Here is a 24,036-nt window from a genome sequence, read left to right as displayed (position 1 = left end):
TCCCAGGCTGGAGCGCAGTGGCGCAATCTCGGCTCACTGCAAGCTCGGCCTCCTGGGATCACGCCATTCTCCCGCCTCAGCCTCCTGAGTAGCTGGGACTACAGGTGCCCGCCACCGCGCCCGGCTAATGTTTTTTGTATTTTTAGTAGAGACGAGGTTTCACCATGGTCTCGATCTCCTGACCTTGTGATCCGCCCGCCTCGGCCTCCCAAAGTGCTGGGATTACAGGCGTGACCCACCACGCCCGGCCTTAATTTTCTTGTATTTTTAATACAGATGGGTTTTTGCTATGTTGGCTAGGTTGGTCTCGAACTCTTGGCCTCCAGTGAACCACCTGCCTCAGCCTCCCAAAGTGCTGAGATTACAGGCGTGAGCCACTGTACCCAACCTGTCCAGCTTGTTTTTATATTTTTTGTAGGGACGGGGTCTCGCTATGTTGGCCAGGCTGGTCTCCAGCTCCGAGGCTCAAGTGATCCTCCTCAGCCTCCCAAAGTGCTGGGATTACAGATGTGAGCCACCTCACCTGGCCAAAGCAGCCCTTTAAAAACCATCACAGCAGCCAGAACGGTGGCTCACGCCTGTAATCCCAGCACTTTGGGAGGCTGAGGCAGGAGGATCACCTGAAGTCAGGAGTTCAAGACCAGCCTGACCAACATGGAGAAAACTGTCTCTATTAAAGATACAAAATTAGCCGGTCATGGTGGCGCATGCCTGTAATCCCAGCTACTCAGTAGGCTAAAGCAGGAGAATCGCTTGAACCCGGGAGGTGGAGGTTGCAGTGAGCCAAGATTCCCCATTCCCCCCCAGCCGGGGCAAAAAAAGTGAAATTCCATCCAAAAAAAAAAAAAAAAAAAACAAAAAACCATCATCACAGCCTAGTGTAGTGGAAAGTTCCCAGCAATGATTATTTGGGAGGAAGCATGGATGGAGAGAACTACCATTCAAAGAATATTTATATGTATTTCTTTCCTTATATTTGTCTCTATTGGGAGGTTCTTAACAATGAACTTTTGTTTTCTTTATAATTAAAAAAAAAATAGCCAATACAATAATAGTATGTTGTTTGTTTGTTTGTCTGTTTTTGTTTTTTGAGACAGAGTCTCGCTCTGTCACCTAGGCTGGAGTGCACGATCTCAGCTCACTGCAACCTCCGCCTCCTGGGTTCAAGCGATTCTCCTGCCTCAGCTTCCTGAATAGCTGGGACTACAGGTGCGTGCCACCATGCCCACTAATTTTTTGTATTTTTAGTAGAGACAGGGTTTCCTCATATTGGCCAGGCTGATCTCAAACTCCTGACCTTGTGATCCTCCTGCCTCAGGCTCCCAAAGTGCTGGGATTACAGGCATGAGCCACCGCGCCCGGCCTGGTTTTTTGTTGTTGTTGTTGTTGTTTTAATTATTGTGATTGGAAAAAACATCAACTTGGGAGTCAGGCAGACCAGATTTGCAATCTTAACTGACTCGTCTAAAAGGAGTCAGAGAGAGTATCTGACATATAGATGGTGCTCAAGAAGCTGTGCCCCTTTCTTGCCTTCTGAAGCTCAGTTTTCTCATCTGTAAAATAGGAATAATCCCACCTCCCTTAGGTTGGCTGTGATACCAGAGGCCACTGCACACCTTAAGAGGTCCTGCAGCGTAGTTCTTAAGAAAGTTTATTTCCCCTGGGTTCTAATCAAGGACTTGGGCCACTGCTCCGGGCACAGCCTCCAGGGTGTGTCTCTCTGGTTGCATCTGAGGAAATGAGTGCTTTCCCATGGTCAGGGACAGGTCACCAGGAATCCCCTATTGCCCTCTTGACTGCTAACATTTCAGAGTTGAGAAGGAGGAAGAAAGGGAGGGAAGAAGGTGGGGAATAAAACACTCATTATTCAAGGATGAGGCTAGTTTCCCTTTGAAGTTTTGGGTGGGCTGGGGCCCACTGTTCACCTGTTGCACCCCTGAGAGTTCAGGAGGGCAGGGCTCACCCACTCATGGCTTCAGTCCACCCCACTGGCCTCCTCATGGCCGGGACACACACATCCTCATGCCTGGGATTCCTCAGGGCTCAGCCAAGTCTCAAGGGTGGGTCACCAGGGGCTGGGCCAGTGGGCAATGCATGGTTGACCCTGGGTGGCAGCCAGCTCGGAGTCTTAGCTACACATCGTGGAATGCAAACTTCCTTGCCAGACTCCTCCTGGAGCTTGATCTGGGGCACCGGCCCTGTGAGGTGGGGTGTGGAGTTGCAGAGTGGGAGGGAGATGGCTCTGAGCCTGAGTTAGAGGCAGGCATGGTTGGGGACACCACTGCAGGGTGGGAGAAAAGGAAGCTGGGAGCCCCCACCTCTGCCCCAGATCAAGAACTACACAGAAACCCCTCTAGGCACCCAACATACCCAACTAGATGAAGCCCAGCCAGTTGTTTTCCTAGCTTAGGGGTGCAGTGTGGGGGTGCTGGCCTGGTGGAGGTGGTAGAGGATCGAGAAGGGCTGTGTGTATCCTGCAGAGCAGCTGTGAAGTTGGGAGCCAGTGAGCAGTTTATAAAGGAGATGAATTATCTCCCCAACACAGCCCAACACTCTGCCACAGCTCAGACCCCTCCTGGGGGCCAGAAAAGAGTGTTCACCCATGAACCATCTTCCTCTGGACCTATCTACCATCTGAGAACCACTCTTAGACCCAGGCTACCATGGCTTCTGCCCTCCACCGGGTACTATGGAGGGCCCTGGTCTGCCCTCTCTCTGGGGCAAGAAGTCAGTAGGATGAGGGGGACATGCCCCCAGAGGGCACACCACGTCCCTCAAGACCCTGTCTAAATGGCCCTGAGCCCGCTTCAAGGGCTTCTTCCCTGGCCAGTTCTCCTGAGGAGGGCACACATCTGTGAGTCCATGGGGACAAAGAGGCGGCTGTTTATGGGCCAGGATAAAGGATGGAGGTTTATGGCCCTGGATGGAACTTTAGAGGTTCAGGCCGAGGTCCTTAATGAGAGGGAAGGAGCCAGGTGGGTAGAGAAGGGGGTGTGGAGCTCTGTTTGCACTCTTGTGGCAGGCCTAACACCCCACACCCCACAACCCTTTGGCCTAACATCATCCGCACAAACCAGCCAAAAGCCAATCATGGCTGCCTTGCTTGACTCACCCTACAGAGTTCAGATTCCACCCCTGAAAGGTGCCTGGGCCTTGAGTTTAGAGAATAGTTCCTGCAGCAGCAGGCTGGGTGGAAAAGAGAGATGGGGCTGACTCCAGCTGCCTCTCCAGCAGCAAGGACTAAGGGAAGGGTGCAGGGCAGGCGAGGCCTCCTGCCTGAGCCTAGGGATGCCTCTTCTGGCAGAGCCAGGCCTGTCTGACTCAGAGGGTGGGGTGACCCAGGCAGCTCTCACCGCCCAGGGCACCCCTGGGGACCTGTTGGGCCAGTTTTCCCGTATTTGCCACACTGACATTTAATTTTTAATTCCTCATATGCATCACCCTGGAGATGGCTTGATTCAGACTGGGGAGGGCAAGAGAGAGAACCCCAGAAAATACAACCCTGCTGCCACCCAATGTTCTATGGACTCAGCTCTCAGAAGCAGAGGGACAGGCCAGGCGCAGTGGCTCACACCTGTAATCCCAGCAGTTCGGGAGGCCGAGGTGGGCAGATCATGAGGTCAGGTGATAGAGAGACCATCCTGGCTAATACAGTGAAACCCCGTCTCTACTAAAAATACAAAATATTAGCCCGGCGTGGTGGCGGGTGCCTGTAGTCCCAGCTACTCAGGAGGCTGAGGCAGAAGAGTGGCGTGAACCCGGGAGGCGGAGCTTGCAGTAAGCCGAGATTGTGCCACTGCACTCCAGCCTGGGTGACAAGACTCCGTCTCAAAAAAAGAAAAAAAAGAAAAAAAGAAAAAAAAGAAGAAGAACAAGAAACAGAGGGACAGGCTCCAGCTTGCTCCTTGGGCCCAGTCTCCCTGAGAAGGAGGGAGAAAGGATCACCCCTCACTCAGCCAGACTTCCGGTGGTGTACACAGGGCCAGCCTGGGGAGAAGGCCTGGCTCCTGTCCCTGCTTCTATCGAGCCCAGTGGCCTGGGCAGGGCCCTCCCCTCCCCAGGCCTCAGTGTTCTCACCTTGACCTTGACAACTGCTGTAGTCTCACCTTGACAACTGCTGTAGTCCTCCCACGTCCTCCCACCTCTGAAGTTTGGTAGCTCAAATTCAGCTCCTCAGGGATCCCCAAGCAGGAAGGTGGGGTTGCCCCAGTAGCTGGAAAACCTCCCTTTCCAGAGGTGGAAACAGAGCTCAAGGAGGGGTCCATGTGTCATTAGGGCCTGGCTTCTCCAGTGGCCCTCCAGGGAACTGACCACACCGTCTACCCTTCCGTTAGGAAGTCATTTTAACACAGATAGTCATGGCTGGGGAGACCCTTGAGGACGATGCAGTATGATCCCCACTGTTGGGCGAGGAGCCAGAGGCCCAGGGAGAGGAAGGGGCTGGCCTGCAGCCACCCGAATCCCAGCAGCAGAGCTGGGACTGGAGCCAGCTGCTGGAGTATCAGCCCCTGGTCCCATCCCAGCCACTGAGGGATCCCGAGGTCCTTTTTTTAGCTGGCCTTTGGCTGCCAGATGCCTGAGAAACACTTCGTAATCCCCAGCACCCTCAGCACACAGAGCGAGGGAGCTCTGGGGAAGGGGCCAGGAGTGCCTGTCGCTGCTCTGTCCCCTTCTCTCTAGCCCTGTCCCCTGGCAGGCTCCTGTAGGGCACTGACAGGGAGGGTGGGCTCAGAGGATGGCCCAGGCCTGGAGAGAGCTCACAATGGGGCCTGTCACCTGACTTCTTGGGCACTGCTACCCCATATCTCCCTTTCCCACTGGGCAGCCTGGCCTGAGAGGTGCCTCTGAATGTGGGAAGGGAGGGCAGGGAGGGGTGGAGGCCCGGCCGGCTAGGGCAGTGTCAGGCAGGGCTAGGCACTGTCCCAGCTCCCCACCCACCCTGACTTGGCGGGGCTGGGGGACGGGGTGTGTGCGTGTGCATGTGTGTGTGAGCCCACACCCACACAGAGCTCGCCCTTTTGGCACACAGACGCTTTTGAGCCAGTCCTCCCCATTCCCCATCCTCCCAGCCTTCTGTCCCTGCTGAAAGAAAGCAAAGGACCTGGCTAGGGCCTGCAGGAGAAGAGTCAGAAGGTCAGACAGGAGAGAATTACGCTGCCAGCCAGATTCCCCTCCACCTGGGAGCAGGCAACAAACGGCATGGAAGCTGCCCTATCTTGTGACCTGAGTGAGGAGCACAGAACAGTCCCTGTCATGCGGGCCACTGGGCCAAGGGTTCCTAATCCAAAGGCACATCATGGGAGGGCTTTAGTCCCCTGCTGAAATTGTAAGCAAAACTAGTTGTATGTGACTTACAGCCTCATCATGGCGTCAAAAGCATCTATGAGCCGAAAGAGGCAAGAGGCCTGGTGCCCGGCAGGCCCAGACTGCTGGACAGGGATTCAGAGAGGCAGGCAAGGGAGGTGGAAGTGGTTTTGCCGCCTGGTCCTGGAAGGAGAAGAAAAAAGCTTCTATGTAGTGGGTGGCTTTGTTAACACACGTGGTCTACGTGGAATGGTGCCTGGCGCACAGTGAGTGCTCAGCACGTGGTGGCCAAGATCACAGGCCGTGCCACTGGAAGGGGTCGGAAGTCGCTCTGCTTGCCTTTGCCCAGTTAGCCAGCACCGAGGGAACGAATAAACTTCTCCTTCCTGGTTCAGTTCCTGCCTCTGTAAAATGAGGCCCCTTTCAGCCATCGGTTCACCATGTGTCCATTCTCTCACCCTCACCAGTGAGGGGCGTGAGTTTTAGGGAGAAGCCCCCATTTCCTGGAACTGGTTCTGAGGCTTGCACAAAAGAACTGCTCCCAGGAAGCACTTCCCCAGGACAAGCTGGAACTCAGGCCTGCCCAGCTAGCCCAGCCCACTCCAGGGGCCCCGGAGCCTTTGGCCAGGCCTGCCTGGGGTCTGTGCAGCCCCTGAGTCATGTTCTGCCCAGACTAGATCCAAACCAGAGCCTGGGAGGGCTGGCAGGCGAGGATTTGCCCTGGTCTTTGAGGGGCCCGCAGCAGATAGGTAGGGGGAGATAAGGATGCCGACCAAGCAGAATGAACTCGGCTGGGATCACATTAACTCTTTAGTTGCTGCTTTTGGGGTGGTCCAGATATAGGGGAGGGGCAGGACAACAGGAGCCACAATAGTCATTTCTACTCTGTAGAGAAGTATTTCCGTCGTGTTTTGTTTTTTTTTTTTGAGACAGAGTCTTGCTCTCTCGTCCAGGCTGGAGTGCAGTGGTGCCATCTTGGTTCACTGCAACCTCTGCCTCCAGGTTCAAGCAATTCTCCTGCCTCAGCCTCCTGAGTACCTGGGATTACAGGTGCGTGCCACCACACCAGGCTAATTTTTGTATTTTTAGTACAGACGGGGTTTCACCACATTGGCCAAGCTGGTCTCGAACTCCTGACCTCGTGATCCGCCCACTTCGGCCCCCAAAGTGCTGGGATTACAGGAGTGAGCCACCATGCCTGGCCGTATTTCAGTAATTTTTTTTTTATTCCCATTTTACAGATGAATGTTTTAGTATTTTACCTACTGGTAGAGGTATGTCAACTCTGGGCCCACACTGCTATGAATCTGGGTATGTGTATTGAGGGTAAGTGACAGGAGAGAATCTAATTAACCTCCCAATATAGAATATTTCAGGCTGGGCACGGGGGCTCAGCCTGTAATCTCAGCACTTTGGAAGCTGAGGTGGGTGGATCACCTGAGGTCAGGAGTTTGAGACCAACCTGGCCAACATGGTAAAACCCAGTCTCTACTAAAAATACAAAAAAAAAAAAAAAAAAAAAAAAAAATGCTGGGAGTGATGGTGGGCGCCTGTAATCACAGCTACTTGGGAGGTTGAGGCAGGAGAATCGCTTAAACCTGGGAGATGGAGGTTGCAGGGAGCCAAGATTGCACCATTGCACCACTCCAGCCTGGGTGACAAGAGCAAAACTCAGTCTGGAAAGGAAAAAAAAAAAAAGAATATTTCAAACTGATTTTATCTGCATTTATGGGTGCAATTACTTCTGTCAGAGTTTTATGCATTCTCTGGAAACAAAGTTACGGGCTGACTCATTTTGTTTTCTTTGTTTTAAGACAGGGTCTCACTCTGTCACCCAGGCTGAAATACAGTAGTGCAATCATAGCTCACTGCAGCCTCAACCTCCTGAGCTCAAGCGATCCTCCTGCCTCAGCCTCCCAAGTAGCTGGGAGTATAGGCACACACCACTACAACTGACTAATTTTTAAATTTTTTGTAGAGATAGGGTTGGGCTATATTGCCCAGGCTAGTCTTGAACTCCTGGCCTCAAGTGATCCTCCCACCTCGGCCTTCCAAAGTGCTAGGATTCCAGGCTGACTTATTTGATTTATACCTTGCTGTTGGTGGCGTTGCTCTTTCTGTATTTATCTATATTGTCCACAAATTGCTTTTGTAAGCAGAAAATAAATTATTTAAAGTCGTATTCCCAGAGATCTGTGTGCTCAGCCCTCCACAGAGAGGCCTTAGAGATGCGGCAGGGAGAATGTAAGACTGCCTCTGTCCCATCTAGAATCTTAGGTCTGATTCTTGAGGTTGGACATAGCAGGAAAAAATTGGTGATGGGGAGAGGAAGGTGGTTGTGCCAGGCAGTGCTAGGCAGGAGGTATGGGGACCCAGGATGAATGTGTGGGGTGCCACGAAGTCTAACAGGCCCCTGAGAGCTCAGACCAGGGCAAGGGGCCTTTCAGTCGAGGCAGTACTAAACCCTCATGGAGGCAAGAGGATGCCGTGACCCCAGTGACAGCATTGTGCCACCCATGACCCAGGTCCGACAAACAGGAGTGAGCCTCAAATCTAGGAGCCTAGTGTTTAGACTGGCTCTGGCCTGGGCTGTCTAGTATAGCAGCCACTGGCCACAAGCAGCCATTGAGCACTTAACATGTCTCAGTCAGAAGCGGGATGTGCTATATAAGTAGTACACCAGATTTTTTTTTTTTTTTTTTTTTGAGACAGAGTCTTGCTCTGTCTCCCAGGCTGGTGTGCAGTGGCCTGATCTCGGCTCACTACAACCTCCGCCTCCCGGGTTCAAGCGATTCTCCTGCCTTAGCCTCCCGAGTAGCTGGGACTACAGGTATCCATCACCACGCCTGGCTAATTTTTTTTTTTTTGTATTTTTTGTAGAGATGGGGTTTCACCATATTGGCCAGGCTGGTCTCAAACTCCTGATCTTGTGATCCGCCCGCCTCAGCCTCCCAAAGTGCTGGGATTACAGGCGTGAGCCACCGCACCCGGCCCAGATTTTTAAGACTTAGTATGAAAAAAAAGAATGTAAAATAGCCCATTAGTATTTTTTATATTGATTGAATGTTGTAATGACACTCTTTTTTTTTTTCTTTTGAGATAGAGTCTTGCTCTGTCACCCAGGCTGAAGTGCAGTGGTGTGATCTCAGCTCGCAAGCTCTGCCTCCCAGGTCCACACCATTATCCTGCCTCAGCCTCCCGAATAGCTGGGATTACAGGTGCTTGCCACCACACCCGACTATTTTTTTTTGTATATTTAGTAGAGACAGTGTTTCACCGTATTAGCTAGGATGGTCTCAATCTCCTGACCTCGTGATCTACCCATCTTGGCCTCCCAAAGTGCTGGGATTACAGGCGTGAGCCAGCACGCCTGCCGCAATGACACTCTTTTGAATATAGTGGGTTAAGCAAAATATATTTGTCTCCTGCAGTGGGCAGGGAGCTCCTTGAGAGCAGCAATGCTGGCCCAGTCATCTCTGTATCCAGCACCTAATGCAGGGCCTGGCACAAAGCAGACAGTCATCAGTGACTGTGGAAAATGAACCCTGCTTGGCTGAGGGTACCCACTGCTGTATCACTCATGCACACAAGTTCTCCATAACTTCTCCTTGGGCTTGGCCCTGAACGAGCTGGCATCCCTAATCCTAAACTTCCTGCTGTGAACCTCAGCCATGCCTCCTTCCAGTAGCCCCCCTTCCCACCGGGTCAGCATCAGGAAGGAAGGGGTGGGTGGAGGGTGCAGCTGATGTCCACTTGGGCTGGGGCAGGCCTGGTGTCCCCACCCAGAGCAGACCCTCCAACCTCAGAGCAGAATCGTACTCACCAGCGGAAGGAAGGTCAGCAGGGGCCGGACTCTTGGCCGAGCTTTCAGTGTGGCTGTTCCTGACTCGCTCACTGTGTTAAACCGATTGTCTCCATAATAGATGCCATCTAGAGAATACAAGTGCGGGGACACTATAAGCTGGAGATCCAAGGCATTCCGCCACCCAAGTTTAATCTGCCCTTCAGCTCCCAGTGAGGAAAGCCAGGGCCTGCGTGTCCCCCGGTGTTGGACTCAGCTAAGCGCCTCTAACATAATCAGATCTTATGGATGAGATGTGCGCTAATGGGGCCAGCTGAGGTGGCGCTGGGTGACGGACTCGATGTTCCCGGGGCTTTCAGCCCCCTGCAGCCATCTCTCCCAATCCACAACCACCACCCTGCATTGGTCCTGAGCCTTCTCTTCCACAGCAATGGTCCCTTGTTTTTGGAGCCCAGGGAGCCCGGCTAAGGGCCCAGCCGAAGCTTATCTCTAGGAGAGGGAAGAAAACAAGCTGGCTTTTCCCTCAAGTGTTTAAATTTCTAATCTGAAACATGCAGAGCAGATGAAGCCACCTGCTGCCCCCAGTGGCCAATATTCCATCATCTGGACTCCTTAACTCAAGATTTCCCTGACTACCAAACCACAGATGCTTGTGTACATGGCTTTCTTTAATGCATCCTTGAGGGCAGAGCAGAAAAAATGGGACAGTAGGGTCAGTGTGACCTGGTTAAAACATCCCAGCTCTGCCGCTGACTGCTCGTGGCTTAACCTCTCTGGGCCTCAGTTTTCCCATCTGTACAGTGGGAGTGATGACAGTGCCGTAGAGCACTGTTGTGAGGAGTGAGTGTGGCCAGGGCAGAGTAAGTGCTCAGCAAACACGGTTGTTTCCCCTGTAGGAAGATGATATGAAGGACCTTCCTCTTCCTCCAGTTACTGAGCCTGTGCTCCATGCTGCTCTATGGCAGTGGGAGGGTGCGAGGGGCCACTCACATCACATCACATCCCTTTCTCAACTCCCTCATGACCCTTGATACACACTGACAAGAAATTCACACTGCCTTGGCAGGGATCGCTGTGGCCCTCCTGCTATGTGGCTTGTGAGCAAAGAGGGCTTTCGTCCATTTAATGAGGTGTGGAGGACTCTCCCCGATAGCCAGAGAGGAGAGAAGAAAGGTCAGAATCCCAGTTAGCCAGAAGTCTAACTGGGACATTGAGTTAATCATGATTACTTTTCTCCTTGTACGTGACTTTAGGAGAAAATTGCAAGAAAGCCAAATGATTTATTCGAAAGAGACTGGGCTTGTCAGGAAGATCCTGGGATCAGACTACATCCATCCGAAATCCCTACACCAACAGCCGCAGCACCCCATGTGAGCATCTGGGCTTTGGATGTGACAGGGAGGCTCTTGGGAGGGCTCCAGCAGCTGGAGGTGGTGTCCTCGGTGTGCAGCCCTCCCAAGACAGGAAGTTGGCTGGGACACTCAAGCTTCTCTACCTCTCAAGTGGAGCCCGAACGTTGGGTTCTCTGTGTGCTCCGCACGTCCCTGGAAATTCCAGTTCCCAGCACTGCCCTGCCCCGTGCACTCTGGGCAAATATGATTTTCCAGTCCCAGTTGCCAGGCTTCATGCCTGAGGCTGCAGACCAAGATCGGACGGGGCATGGGGAAGATCTGACCCAATGGGAAACAACAAAAGTAACTCACACCCAACAGCCGCTACAAAAGCCCCCGGTTCCCTCACTTCCGAGAGTCTGCGTGTTGACACCGGGGCCTCCTGAGGCATTCTCTAGAGAGTGCTGTGTGGATGCCAAGGCCCTAGACCTGATGTGATGTGGCTACCTGGACCCTTGACAGGACTGAGGGTGGGTGAGGATTGCCACAGGGACTGCATGAGAGCCACACTCCTAGGCAGGGCTCTAATCATTTCATTTCATCTCTGCCCCGATGTTGGGATCTAGGGAGCCTCCTTCCTGCAGTTGAGTTATTGTCATATTAATGGCTACTCTTGTTGGGTGCCTACGAGCTTTAGAAGTGTTATATCTGAGCAACTTGGCAAGGATGATAACTGTAATTAATAGTAATAATAATAAAGGGTAAAAACGTACTGAGCACCTTTTTTTTTTTAATCTTTATTTTTTTTGAGATGGAGTCTTTTTTTTTTTGGTTATATAGAGGAGAGGTTTCTGTGTTGCCCAGGCTGGCTTTGAAAGCCTAGTCTCGCCTCCTTATGCGCTGGGACAACAGGCCTGAGCCACCGCAGATCTCCGTGCTCTGTCACTCAGGCTGGAGTGCAGTGGCATGATCTCGGCTCACTGCAACCTGTGCCTCCCGGGTTCAAGCAATTCTCCTGCCTCAGCCTCCCGAGTAGTTAGGATTACAGGTGTGCGCCAGTGCCACCATGTCCAGTTAATTTTTGTATTTTTAGTAGAGACAGGGTTTCACCATGTTGGCCAGGCTGGTCTCAAACTCCTGAATTCAGGTGATCCACCTGCCTCGGCCTCCCAAAGTGCTGGGATTACCGGTGTGAGCCACACACCCGGCCTACTGAGCACCTGTAATGATCCGGACACTGTTCCAAGCACCTTACACATTATTCATTCATTTAATTCTCAAAACAGCCCCATGCAAATTGGCACAGTCATTATCCCCGTTTTACAGATAAGGAAACCGAGGCACAAGGAGGTCAAATAACTTGCCCAAAGCCTCAGAGTAAGTGTTGAAGCCAGGGTCTCCCTAAAGGGCCTGACTTCTAAACCACTGTACACACACCCCCAAAGGGAAGAGTCATAACCCCACCGTGTATGGGGGTGAGGAAGGCTTGGCTCGGCTCTGGCCAGTGAGTAGCTCTGGGAAGCAACGGGAGGTGAGGCAGCTTGTTCGAAGCCTGCTGGTCAGGATGGAGTTGGATCCGAACTGTGGCCTTCTGACCCTCAAGCAGGCGCTCTAACCGCCTCACAGATCCCATGGCTCAGCCCTGACTCTGAGCCACTGTTGTTTTGCTTCCTTTGTGGTTGTTTTAAGCAGTGAAATCCTTTCTAAGAATATAACTGTTCTTTGTAAAACATATAGAAGGGTAGTGGCTGTGGCTGAGGCCGGGCTGGAAGGCCCAGGTGGCTCCTCTCCCCACCAGGCACCTCTGGAAAATCAGATTTGATTTCCCAGTCTGAAGAGGAGTGGGTAGGAGTCAGAGAGGGAAACATGTTACGGAAGCAGAGGTGGGGTGATACGCTGTGAGAGGGGCTTGGCCGCCACGGCTAGCTTTGACGATGGAAGGCAGCTACTGGCCAAGGACTGTGGGCTGCCTCTAGCAGCCAGAACAGGCAAGGAAACAGACTCTCCTGGAGCCTCCGGAGAGGAACAAAGTCTTGCCAATACCTTAATTGAGCCCACTGAGACCTGTGTCAGAGTTATGACCTGCAGAATTGTAAGATAGTAAATTTGTTATCAAAATAAGAAAAGGGGTTGGGCGCGGTGGCTCACATCTGTAATCCCAGCACTTTGGGAGGCCGAGGTGGGTGGATTACGAGGTCGGGAGATCGAGACCATCCTAGCTAACACAGTGAAACCTCATCTCTACTAAAAATACAAAAAATTAGCCAGGTGTGGTGGCATGCACCTGTAGTCCCAGCTACTCGGGAGGCTGAGGCAGGAGAATCACTTGAACTAGGGAGGCGGAGGTTGAAGTGAGCCGAGATCGCCACTGCACTCCAGTATGAGCGACAGAGTAAGACTCTGTCTCAATAATAATAATAATAATAAAATAAGAAAAGGAGGTGTGGGGCTGGGCGTGGCGGCTCACGCCTATAATCCCAGCACTTTGGGAGGCCGAGGTGGGTGGATCATGAGGTTAGGAGTTCAAGACCAGCCTGGCCACTATGGTGAAACTCTGTCTCTACTAAAAATACAAAAATTAGCCGGGTGTGGTGGTGGGCGCCTGTAATCCCAGCTACTCAGGATACTCAGGAGGCTGAGACAGGAGAATCGCTTGAACCGGGAAGCAGAGGTTGTAGTGAGCTGAGATTGTGCCAGTGCACTCCAGCCTGGTGACAGAGCGAGACTGTGTCTCAAAAATAAAATTAAAAAAAAGAAAAGCAGATGTGGCTGGAATCAGGCCAACTCTCAGGGCCCCTCAATCCTGGCCCAGCTCCTGCTGGGTGGGGGCACAGCATGAGGTGAGGTGCGTGGGTCCATCTCCATCAGCTAGATCCTCAAAGCATTCAAGGTCAGGACTGGGGTCTTCCCAGCCTCAAGGTCAAGGCCCAAAACTAAACAGAAAGACAACAGAGCTCAACCTTGGGAATTTCTTATTGGAAGTGATGAACATTGCTCAGATCACAGGTCAGGGATGCTGAGGCCTTCCTGAGAAGCAGCTCCCTCCTCAGTCGAGGAGCTAAAGGAGGGCTAGGAACATCCTGGTGTCCCTTGAGGAAGGAGGGACGAGGAGGAGGTGAAGTGGGTGCCTGGAGAGGAAGCGGGATGATTTGCTCTCAGAACAAGCTGCAGTGAGAAAGAGGGGCACAGCCCCGTGTCTCATCCACCCTGAAACCTGCAAACTCCCTAGATGTCTGGCTTTTTCTGGAAAGGTCTTTAGGGATCTCAGAGGTTTTGTGCTTGCCACATGCATGGACCAGAGAGGCAGCACTGGAACATCCAGGTGGGATTCAGAAAGCTGGAAAAGGAAGGCAGATGCCCCTGGACCCAGAAGCTTCCAGAGAAAGAGAGTCCCAGGGCAATTCCAGCAGCCGGGAAGCCTTGTGAGACCCCAGCAGCAGGTTCTGAGCAAGGCCTGAGCCCCAGATGGACCACAGTCCTGTCAAGATACAAACTGAAGCTTCTGATAAACTCACATGCAAATAATGCAGTGATAAAATAGGGGCAAATCCATGTCTGCCTCAATTGACCCAAACCTGATCTTTAAATGAACCCAATTTCCCCCCAAATGGAATCCTATTTATGACAAGATTATGCATAGGATTACTTTAGATTGTCTCCCTAACAACTTCTCCCTCATAGAAGGATGGGAAATGAAGGTAGGGCTTTGCTTTCATTTACACTCCCTCAAGGATTTGAGTTGACATAAATATTAATACCATCTAACATCCAAAAACCTGCTCCAAAAACAATTCCTGGTGCCAAGCAGGAGACTTCACCCCAGATTTCAACCTGGGTACAGGCAGCTCCCCTCCTGCCCCTTCTCCCTCAGGAGAACCTGGCTCTGCCATGGGCCTGAGGGCAGCAGAGTTGTGGCTGAGGCTGCCTGGGTGTGAGGAGACCATGGCTGAGGTTCTGTCCTGGCCGGAAACACCCAGCAGTCGGACTGCTCCTGGCTGGGACGGGAGGCAGGACCTTGTGGGGTCAAGGCTATGGGTTTAGAGCCCAGCTGAACGTGGGTTCCGGTTCCGGCTCCATTACTTAACTATGGGATCCTGGCAGTCTCACTAGGTCTCTCTGAGGCTGTCTCTTTATCTTTGTACATGTGAACAGTGGTCTCTGCTGGGCAGGCTGATGTGAGCCTGAGTGAGAGAAAACATGCAAAAGTCATCAGCACAGTGCCTAGCAGATATTTATGCTCAATAATTGGGAGGGTTGACTGGGTGTGGTGGCTCACACCTGTGATCTCAGCACTTTGGGAGGCCAAGGCAGGCGGATTACTTGAGGTCAGGAGTTCAAGATCAGCTTGGCGGCCAGACACAGTAGCTCATGCCTGTAATCCCAGCACTTTGGGAGGCCAAGGCGGGTGGATCACCTGAGGTCAGGAGTTGGAGACCAGCCTGCCCAACATGGTGAAACCCCGTCTCCACTAAAAATACAAAAATTAGCTGGGCGTGGTGGTGGGCGCCTGTAACCCCAGCTACTTAGGAGTCTGAGGCAGGAAAATTGCTTGAACCAGGGAGGCGGAGGTTGCAGTGAGCCAAGATTGAGCCATTGCATTCTAGCCCGGGTGACAAGAGCGAAAGTCCACCTCAAAAAAAAAAAAAAAAAAAAAAAAAAGACCAGCCTGGCTAACGTGGTGAAACCCCATCTTCTCTACTAAAAATACAAAAATTATCTGGGCGTGGTGGCGGGCGCCTGTAATCCCAGCTACTCGGGATAGGCTGAGGCAGGAGAATCGCTTGAACTGGGGAGGCAGAGGTTGTAGTGAGCTGAGATTGTGCCACTGCACTCCAGCCTGGGCAACAGAGTGCGACTCCGTCTCAAAAAATAATAATAATAATAATTGGGAAGGCCAGTTATTGTTGTCATCATCATCATCATTCTCTCTCTGCTCCACCTTACTTCCCTCCACCAAGAGTTTGGGCTGTGAGCTTGAGCTGGGCTGTGTCACTTGCAAATCTTGGTGACACCTGTCCCCATGGGGGAGAGCCACCGGCAGGCAGGCGGCCCTTTGCTTTCTTGTTAGGGTCCACTCTGAGTCCTGATGCCTGGGACTGTTCTCAATAACCCTCTTTGCAGCAGCCCAGAGTGGGAGGGGCTGGATCAAGGTCACCAAGCAGGGGTCAAACAGGGCCCCTGACTTGCAGTGCCTTACATATGGCACGTGGCTCCCTGCCTCTCCCCAACAGGCAGACCTGGCTCTCTCAGCCTGGGCTGGGGTATGTGTTAAATGTGGCGGGTGGGCCAGCTCCAGGCAAGCTGAGAGCCAGGTACACGCTGCTGTAGGAGGCCCAGCCCTTCTTTTCTCCCTTGCTGCCCGAGGAGAGGAGCCTTATTATTCCCAATTTGCAGGTGAGGAAACTGAGGCTTAGAGAGGTTAAGTCCCTTGCCCAAGCTCCCACAGCTGGTGAGTCAAAGGGGCTGGGATTCCAGCCCAGGCAACCTGACTCCAGACTCTGATTCCCTCGGGTCATAGCCAGCATGGCAGGGAGGGAATGCAGGGATTCAGCGTCTCTACCCTCCATCTCTTGTTTTTCCTGAATGAGACTTGAAAGTTGGTAAGGCCTGGAGGGGAGGAAATGGGCCTAGGAATCATATCTGGATTCACATCCATATAATATCTGAGGACATTGAGCACTTTGTTGGGCTCAGTTTCCCCACCTGTAAAATGAGGATGATACTTTTCCAGAAGCCTCCCAAAATCAGGAGAGGGAAGGAAGCTAGCTGGAGTGGGAGGAGGGCTGGGGCCCCAAATTGCCAGGAGCCCCTAAATGACCTCAGGAGCACTGGCTACAGGTCTGATTGGATTCCTGGGGCTTAGGAGGATTCGGGCCTTAGCTTGGGGAGTTTTTGCCTTGACTAAGAGTAACCCAGAATCCCAAAACAGACCTCTTTCTACTTCTACCTCACTGTAGATATAGAATGGGGGTGCTGGACAGTGAAGTATGAAGTGTGGCATCCAATTATCGGCCACTAGGGGAGCCCCTGCCTTTCAGGGAAGCAGCGGGGGCGGCCCTATGTGAATGTAACTCACAAACGGCGTTAATGAGGCCTTTTCTAGCTAATTAGCAAGTCCACATGACAGGAGCCTAAAAAGGCCAGTCTTTCCCAGCAAGTCCCAGCAGGCCTGACCTGAGGACCAGAGAGAGGCCTTTGTCCAAGGGCAGAGGGGACGCTGAAGGTTGGGCTGGGGTGGACGGGAGGAGGGGCAGGGAGCCACAGAGTAGAGGAGGAGGTAACAGAAAAGGAGTCTTGGACGCCGCCCCCCACAACCCTGCATTTGGGGACTAAGAGGGAGGAGCAGAGTGAACAGGGCCCTCTTCTTCCAAGCTAGGACTTGCCACTCAGTGTGCAGACCCCAGAACTTGTGAGAAATGCCCTTCATCCCGAAACTACCGAAACAAATCTAATCTTAACAAGATTCCAGATGACTGGATGCACTTTGATGTTTGAGCTACCCCAGACTGGAATGACTGAGTCATTTCACCTAAGCCTTCCTTCTGAGTCTGTTTCCTCAACTGAGAAGACATACAAAGCTTTTACTCCACAGTCTGGTGATGATAATTGCATTACTGTCAGTACCCTATTGGCTAGGAGAGAAGGGGCACCTTGTAGCTGCTCTGTAGGGGTCAAGGGCAGGCCTGGCTTTCTGAAGTTGAACTAGAGTGACAAGAGAAGTTTCTATAATGGGGCAGCCGAGGGTGTATATGTGTGCACTGGACTGCTGGCAAACCGCAGCACACCTCCAGGGGACAGGAGTAAACAAAAGTTGGTAGGCTGGTGCCAGCCTGGCCCTGGGGGGAAATAAGTGCTCAGCTCCTGGCTCCAGGGGTAAGAGGTGGGAGTTTCCTACCCTTTAGCAGGACCTGAAGCACAGGGCCAGGAGAACCAGGGAACCGGAACACCAGAAACCGCAGCCACACCAGAGGGCACTAGGGTCCTCCTGATAAGGAGCTGCCCACATTCTTTCCATATTTATGTAGAACCTACCATGTGGCCTGCAGGGAGTCCTAAAGGGAAAGAGAATAGCCTTGCTTCATGTGGGGAAGGAAATACCAGGATTCTCATATCTTCCTGCACAAAACAATTCCCCTGAAGCTGGCTAAAAATCCAGAGCCTAAAGGCTGGGCGCGGTGACTCACGCCTGTAAATCCCAGCACTTTGGGGGCCCCAGGTGGGCCGATCAAGAGGTCAAGAGACCATCCTGGCCAACACGGTGAAACCCCGTCTCTACTAAAAATACAAAAATAGCCATGTGTGGTGGCGTGGGCCAGGGAGGCTGAAGCAGGAGAATCGCTTGAACCTGGGAGGCAGAAGGTTGCAGTGAGCCGAGATTATGCCACTGCGCTCCAGCCTGGCAACAGAGTGAGACTCCGTCTCAGAAAACCCCCAGAGCCCAGACCCTAGCCCAGAGATTCTGACTTCCTGTGCCTGAGGTGGGACCCTAGGAATCTGAAATTAATTAATTATTTTTGAAGGGGGGAGGACAGGATCTCGCTCTGTCACCCAGGCTGTAGTGCAGTGATGCCATCATAGCTCACTGCAGCCTCTATCTCCCAGGCTCAAGCAATCCTCCTGCCTTGTCCTCCCAAAGTGCTGGGGTTGTTTTTGTTTTGTTTTTTGTTTTGAAACAGGGTCTCGCTCTGCCACCAAGGCTGGAGTGCAGTGGTGCGATCTTGGCTTACTGCAACCTCTGCCTCCTGAACTCGAGGAGTCCTCCAGCCTCAGCCTCCTGAGTAGCTGCAGCTACAGGCGCATGCCAACAAGCCTGGCTAATATTTGTATTTTTAATAGAGATGACAGGGTCTTGCCATGTTGCCCAGGCTGGTCTCAAACTCCTGAGCTCACGTGATCCACCTGCCTCAGCCTCCTAAAGTGCTGGGATTACAGGCGTGAGCCGCCGCGCCCAGCCCAGAATCTGCATTTCAAATAAATGTCTGAGGTAGCTGTGAGCTATCCCATTTAGAGGAACAGGGCAGGAAAGAGAGTCCTCTAGCAAACAAGGGTGTCCCATTGCTGGTGGTGGGTGCAGGGTGCAGCGGTGGTAGATAAAGGATCTTGGCTCAGTTAATCCAAGATGCAAGGGAGGAGTCATGAGTGACTGGCAGCTTTGTCTCCAGTAGCAGCCCAGTCCCTTATCTTGGGATTTGCAAAGATCCACATCTCTGCTTTCTCATGCATTTAAAAAACACACACACACACACACAATCGTGTGGCCTTGCTTGGGCTGGGAGAGGGCAGAAGACTTCGTTAGGATTGCAAATGTATTCAGTGAAGGCCTCCTAATTGCTGGAATACATATTAGAGAAATTCTGTAAAGAAAAATTTGCTCGTCACCACCCTCACATGACTGTTTGCATTTACCCTCTGTACCCAGCCTACCCTTGTGCAAACAGATTTTTACATGGTTGCAACCACAGAGCAAACGGTTGATTACTGCTTCATTCCCTTACACATCCCTACATTGATTTTTCTCCCTTCCATTCCACCACCTGTTCTCCAAGGGCTGGATATCGCCAGCATCTCACCCCAGGCTCAAGGGGAATGTCACAGACTCAGGGGCCCTGTGGAATTCTAATCCCACTCTCTCTGAGACATTTGAAATAGCCTTGTCATGGCTCAGTTTCCTCTAGTTTACAGTGTTAGGAAGAGGAGCTGAAGCAGGCAGGGGCAGGAAGTGCTCCATGCTGGGAATGATCTCACAGTAATAAATCATGCCTTGGAGCAGGGGCCAGTAAACTTTTTCTGTACAGGGCCAAATAGTAAATATTTTAGCCTTTGCAGGCCATAGGGTCTCTTTTGTAGCTACTCAACTCTAGCCATACACCATATGTAAAGGAGGGGCATAGTTGGCTATGTTCTAATAAAACTTTATTCCCCAAAGCAGGCCATGGGCCAGAATGGAGCCAGGAGTGTAGTTTGCCAATCCTTGCTTTAGAGCAAGCTTGTCCAACTGGTGGCCCAACACAAATTTGTGAACTTTCTTAAAATATTATGAGGGTTTTTTTTTTTTTTGCATTTTTTTGTTTTGTTTTTTAGCTCATCAGCTATCATTAGTGTCAGTGTATTTTGTGTGGCCCAAGACAATTCTTCTTCCAGTGTGACCCAGGGAAGCCAAAAGATTGGACACCCTGCTTCAGAGTTTTTCGTTTTAATGCTTTTCAAAGCACTGCCGTAAATACCGCTTCAGGCAGTCACCCTGCAGGCAGCCTGGACACTATCCCCTTTAACAGAAGAAAAAACTGAGGCCCAGACAGTGCTTAGCCCCATGTATTGACAGAGACAGGATGCCAAGTCAGGGCTGCACCTGCATCCCATCACAGAATCCCCAACACTGGTCCCTCCTCTTCCTAACTCCAAGCAGAGCAGGGAGGAGGACTTCTGCCATGCCCAGTGGCACCCCAGGGAACACCCCGGAAACACTGGGGTGCTGTTCTGCTGGACGCATGATGTTTTCCACCACTCCCTGTGCAGGCAAGACCAAGCTGAGTCAGCTGGAGGCCCAGCCCTGCCTTGAGGAGAGGGAGGAGCTGTCCTTTGGGCTCCAGCTCTGCCCAGGCTGATGAGGGCAGCAGCTGGCTGGAGGTGACAGGGGACCAGGCCCTCTTCCCTCACCAGAGGTGCTGATGCCCACTAGCAGCCTACACAGCCTAGGCAAAATGCAGAAGTGGCTGAGAGGCATGGCTGAGGTCTCCCCTTGAGGGAGGAAGGGGGTGTGTGTGTGTGTGGGGTATTTTCCAGCTAGATGCCCCTCAAGTAAAATTCACCATTGGATCGCCTTCCTCTGCAGAGTTAATTCAGCAAACCCGCTAAGAGTGTGATCTCTGGAGCCTGACTGCCTGGGTTCAAATATTGGTTCTGCCTCATAAGGGAGATTTTGGAGGTCATGGAAATGTTCTAAAACCAGATGGTGGTGATAGTCGCACAACTGTGTAAACAGTCTACTAAAAATCATTAAATTGTGGACTTAGAAAAATGCTGCCTCCAGCATTGAAAGCTGTGTGATCTTGGGCATATTATTTAACCTCCCCGTGCCTCAGTCTCCTCATCTGTCAAACAGGAATGATAATAATAGTGCCAGACTCCAGATGAGATTTCAATGAATTTGTAACACAAAGATTTTAGAATGGCATCTTGCACCTAAGAAGGGAATGATAAATGCTCGTTCCATGGTGCCTCCGTTGAGAGGGAAAGAATTGTCCTGGCTCACAGGCACTTCCCCGCACACCTGTGTCTGGGAGTGCCTACACCATGCCTCCACTTGCCCTACTCCTCCTGGTCTTTGCTTCTACTGTTTGTTTTGCCAGGAATGCCCTTTCCTCTCAGCTCGAATGCTAGTTCCACTCAGAGGTCATCTCCCTTCTCTGCTTTTATGCTTAATAATCGTTCATAGCAAAGGCTCAGAAAGGACTAAATGGCATATGGTTAGTTCTGTTCACCCCCGATCTGAGATCCCTGTGCCACGAAGAGGCGACACTTTGCCCTTCCTGCTCCTATCCACGGTGCCTTGTGTCCTGGCTGTGGCAACCTGGGTGCTGAACTGAGTCCAACAGCAGGCACCAAGGCTATGACATCCACTGTGGGTCCCAGCACAGTGGCTATAAATATCAGTGAAGATAATATGGTGAGTGATGGGTGACCTTCTTTGGGCCTAGAAGACCACCCCCCCCCACCGCCCCCCCCACCGCCCCCCCCCCCAACCTGGGTCCGCAGAGTCACATGTATGTCATACACAAGAAATGGATTTCTGTCTCTAGCCGCTGGCTTCCCCTAGTTATAGAGAATACAAATTGCAAAATGATAAGCCAGGGGATAAGCCAGGGCAGTGTTTTTAGAGGCCTGCAGAGACACACCAGTCTGATTCCGGGGTCAGCGGCAGCTGGCAGTCAGGGAGAGGGTTCCTTGGCCTCCACTGTCCCCTTTCTGGCTCTTCGGTGTTAGCCCAGAGACAGCCCAGGTCCCAGGTTGACCTGGCAGGAGCCTGTGGCCCCAATAAGTGACTTGGTGTCACAAACAGGCTGGTAACCTGGTAGCAGCTGCGCCTGTTGTTTTTTCCTGGGCCTCACCTAGCCAGAGCTAAGTTTGTGAGCGCCCAGAGAGCAGCCCCCTCTCTGCCACGTGGGCTGGGGAAACAGGGAGAGCAAAGGGTGAGGGAGGAGAATGCTCCTTAGCCCCCAGTTCTCTAGGAAAACTTTTGCTTCGGCCAGAATGGGGGTGGTTGTAGCAGTGGGAGTCGGGGGAGATACCGCAAACCTCCGGAAGCCGTCCCGCTAACAGTAACACAAGCATCGGATTCTCCAAGTGGGGGAATTAAACACCTCCGAGGAGGGCCTGCGGTCAGAGGCGCGGGCGGCAAAGTTGTCCCACCTACCCGTGGTGGAGGGAGGTTCCCCTCTTTCCCCGCACCTCTCTCACCGCACGTCCCTTCCCAGACACCCCGGTGCGACGCCTCCTCCCCTGCCCGACGGCTGCTCTTGGCCAGTCCGCAGGTTCCAACGTGTCCCTCCCCTCCGCGCCTCCAGGAGACAGCGCCGCCGGCCCTGCCCTAGCGCCCTTCGTCGCCGGAGCACTCACCGAAGCCCCTGGTCCCCTCCTCCGGGGCCTCCTGGGTGAAGATCCAGGGCGGGTTGGTGGCGTAGAGGGAAGTGCTGGGGCTGGTGGTGTGCTTCTTCCCGAAGAGTTTGCTGAAGGTGCCCTGCACGGTCTGGTTCTTTTTCATGCTGCCGCAGCCCGCGCGGGCGCCAGGGAAGGACCTTCCCTCCCTTGCCCTGCCCTGCCCCGGACTGAACTCCGCACGGTCTCCCCCAGGGGACTCTACCAGGCCATGTCCCCCGCCGTCCTCCCTGCCCGCGCACCGGGAGACAGGTGCTGCGGGCGCCGCCGCTTGCTGGGAACTGCGAGCTACCTGGCCAGGTAAGAGACAGCGGCTCAACCGGGCCCCGCCCCGCCGCCGCCCAACTCCCCAGGCCGCATTCCTTCCCGCCTCCTTCTACAACAGGCCATTGTTGGCCCGGCCCGGTGGGCTGGGGACCTCACCCGGCCCACGCCCAGCCTGGGAGACGGGCCATCTCTCCCCCAGGAACCCTCCCGGCACGCCTCCTTCACCCCACTTCCCCCTAGTCCGGGGAAGGAGGCGGGTGAGTTCCCAGCCTCTCAAGGCGATTCGTGACCAGGTCAGTATGGGTACACGTGGACAGCTCTAGTGTCCAACACGAGGGACATGGATGGCCAAAGCGAGCACGCCACGGCATCCTATAGCCCCTCAAAAATGTGGGGACGTGAGACTTCGGGGAACATCAGGATGTGCCCATAAGATAAAAGTAAGCTGGGAAAAGCAAGAAAATGACAAACTAATATACCAATCTGATGACGGGGGTGGAAAAACATCCTCATTGACAGGGATGTGGGATGACGAAATCTTGGCATTCTGTGCCTGTACATCACATTCTTTTTCTTTTTCTTTTCTTTTTTTTCCTTTCGACGGAGTCTCACTCCATTGCCCAGGCTGGAGTGCAGTGGCGCCATCTCGGCTCACCGCAACCTCCCGGTCTCGGGATTCAAGCGATTCTCCTGCCTCAGCCTCCTGAGTAGCTGGGATTACAGGCAGGCACCACCACGCCCGGCTAATTTTTGTATTTTTGGTAGAGACAGGTTTTCACCGTATTGGCCAGGCGGTTCTGGAACTCCTGACCTCGTGATCCGCCGGCTTCGGCCTCCCAAAGTGCTGAGATTACAGGCATGAGCCACCGCGCCTGGTCCATATTCTTTTTTTTTTTTTCTGTGAAGTTAAGTGAATATAATTTTTAAAAACCTAAAGTGGGTAGAGCCTACTTAGGGTTGGGTTCACTCTCCAGGGAGACAAGCAGTGGTACTTTAAGGCACTTGAAGTACCATCCTAACCAAGCCAGGGGGGCTATCCATGGGGGAAGTTTCCTCTGATGAGGATGGGGGGAGCCTGTGTGAAGATGCTGAGAGCAGAGGTGCAGGCCAAGTGGGTGGAGTTTGATGTTTTCTGGGCAGGAGGGGCCACAGGCTGGTGCAAGTTGCTATTTCTGCTGAGCTTCCTGGGGACTGGGCCCACTGCCACATTTCCCCTCAATTTCCCACAGATCTTACACGAAAGGTGTTTTCCCTCAACTTTTCATTCTGAAACATTTCAAACCTTCAGAGAACTTAAAAGAATTTTACAATGACCACCTGTATACCCTTCTCCCTGGATTCACCAAGTGTTAACACATAGCTAAATTCTCTCTCTCTCTCTCTCTGTCTCTCTCGGATTCTTTTCCTTTTCATTTTGCTGAAGCTTGGAAGTGACACTTGAGGTCAGGAGTTTGAGACCGGCCTGACCAACATGGTGAAACTCCGTCTCTACCAAAAATATAAAAAATTAGCTATGCGTGGTGGCGTGTGCCTATAATCCCAGCTACTAGGGAGGCTGAAGCAGCAGAATCGCTTGAACCTGGGAGGCGGAGGTTGCAGTAAGCCAAGATCACGCCATTGCTCCAGCCTGGGCAACAAGAGTGAAACTCCGCCTCAAAAAAAGAAAAAAAAAAAGCT

The 24,036-nt window shown here is 52.6% G+C and overlaps 1 protein-coding gene across 1 annotated transcript in view; it reads right to left on the bottom strand.

The window, feature by feature from the left end:
- CUNH6orf132 (chromosome unknown C6orf132 homolog) overlaps positions 1-22,764 on the bottom strand; it is a 40,368-nt gene extending 17,604 nt beyond the window's left edge. The window contains exons 1-2 of the mRNA XM_017878291.1: positions 22,054-22,764; positions 9,128-9,234 (exon numbers count right to left, since the gene is read on the bottom strand). Of these exons, the coding sequence (XP_017733780.1) occupies positions 9,128-9,234; positions 22,054-22,198 (252 nt within the window). The 5' untranslated portion in view covers positions 22,199-22,764. The remainder of the gene's footprint in view (positions 1-9,127; positions 9,235-22,053) is intronic.
- Between the last annotated feature and the right edge of the window lie 1,272 nt (positions 22,765-24,036).

Source organism: Rhinopithecus bieti, unplaced genomic scaffold (genome assembly GCF_001698545.2).
Source record: "Rhinopithecus bieti isolate Rb0 unplaced genomic scaffold, ASM169854v2 scaffold_9981, whole genome shotgun sequence".
Classification (NCBI taxonomy): domain Eukaryota; kingdom Metazoa; phylum Chordata; class Mammalia; order Primates; family Cercopithecidae; genus Rhinopithecus; species Rhinopithecus bieti.
The sequence above is the reverse complement of the archived record's forward strand: the minus strand, read 5'-3'. Positions and strand labels throughout refer to the sequence as shown.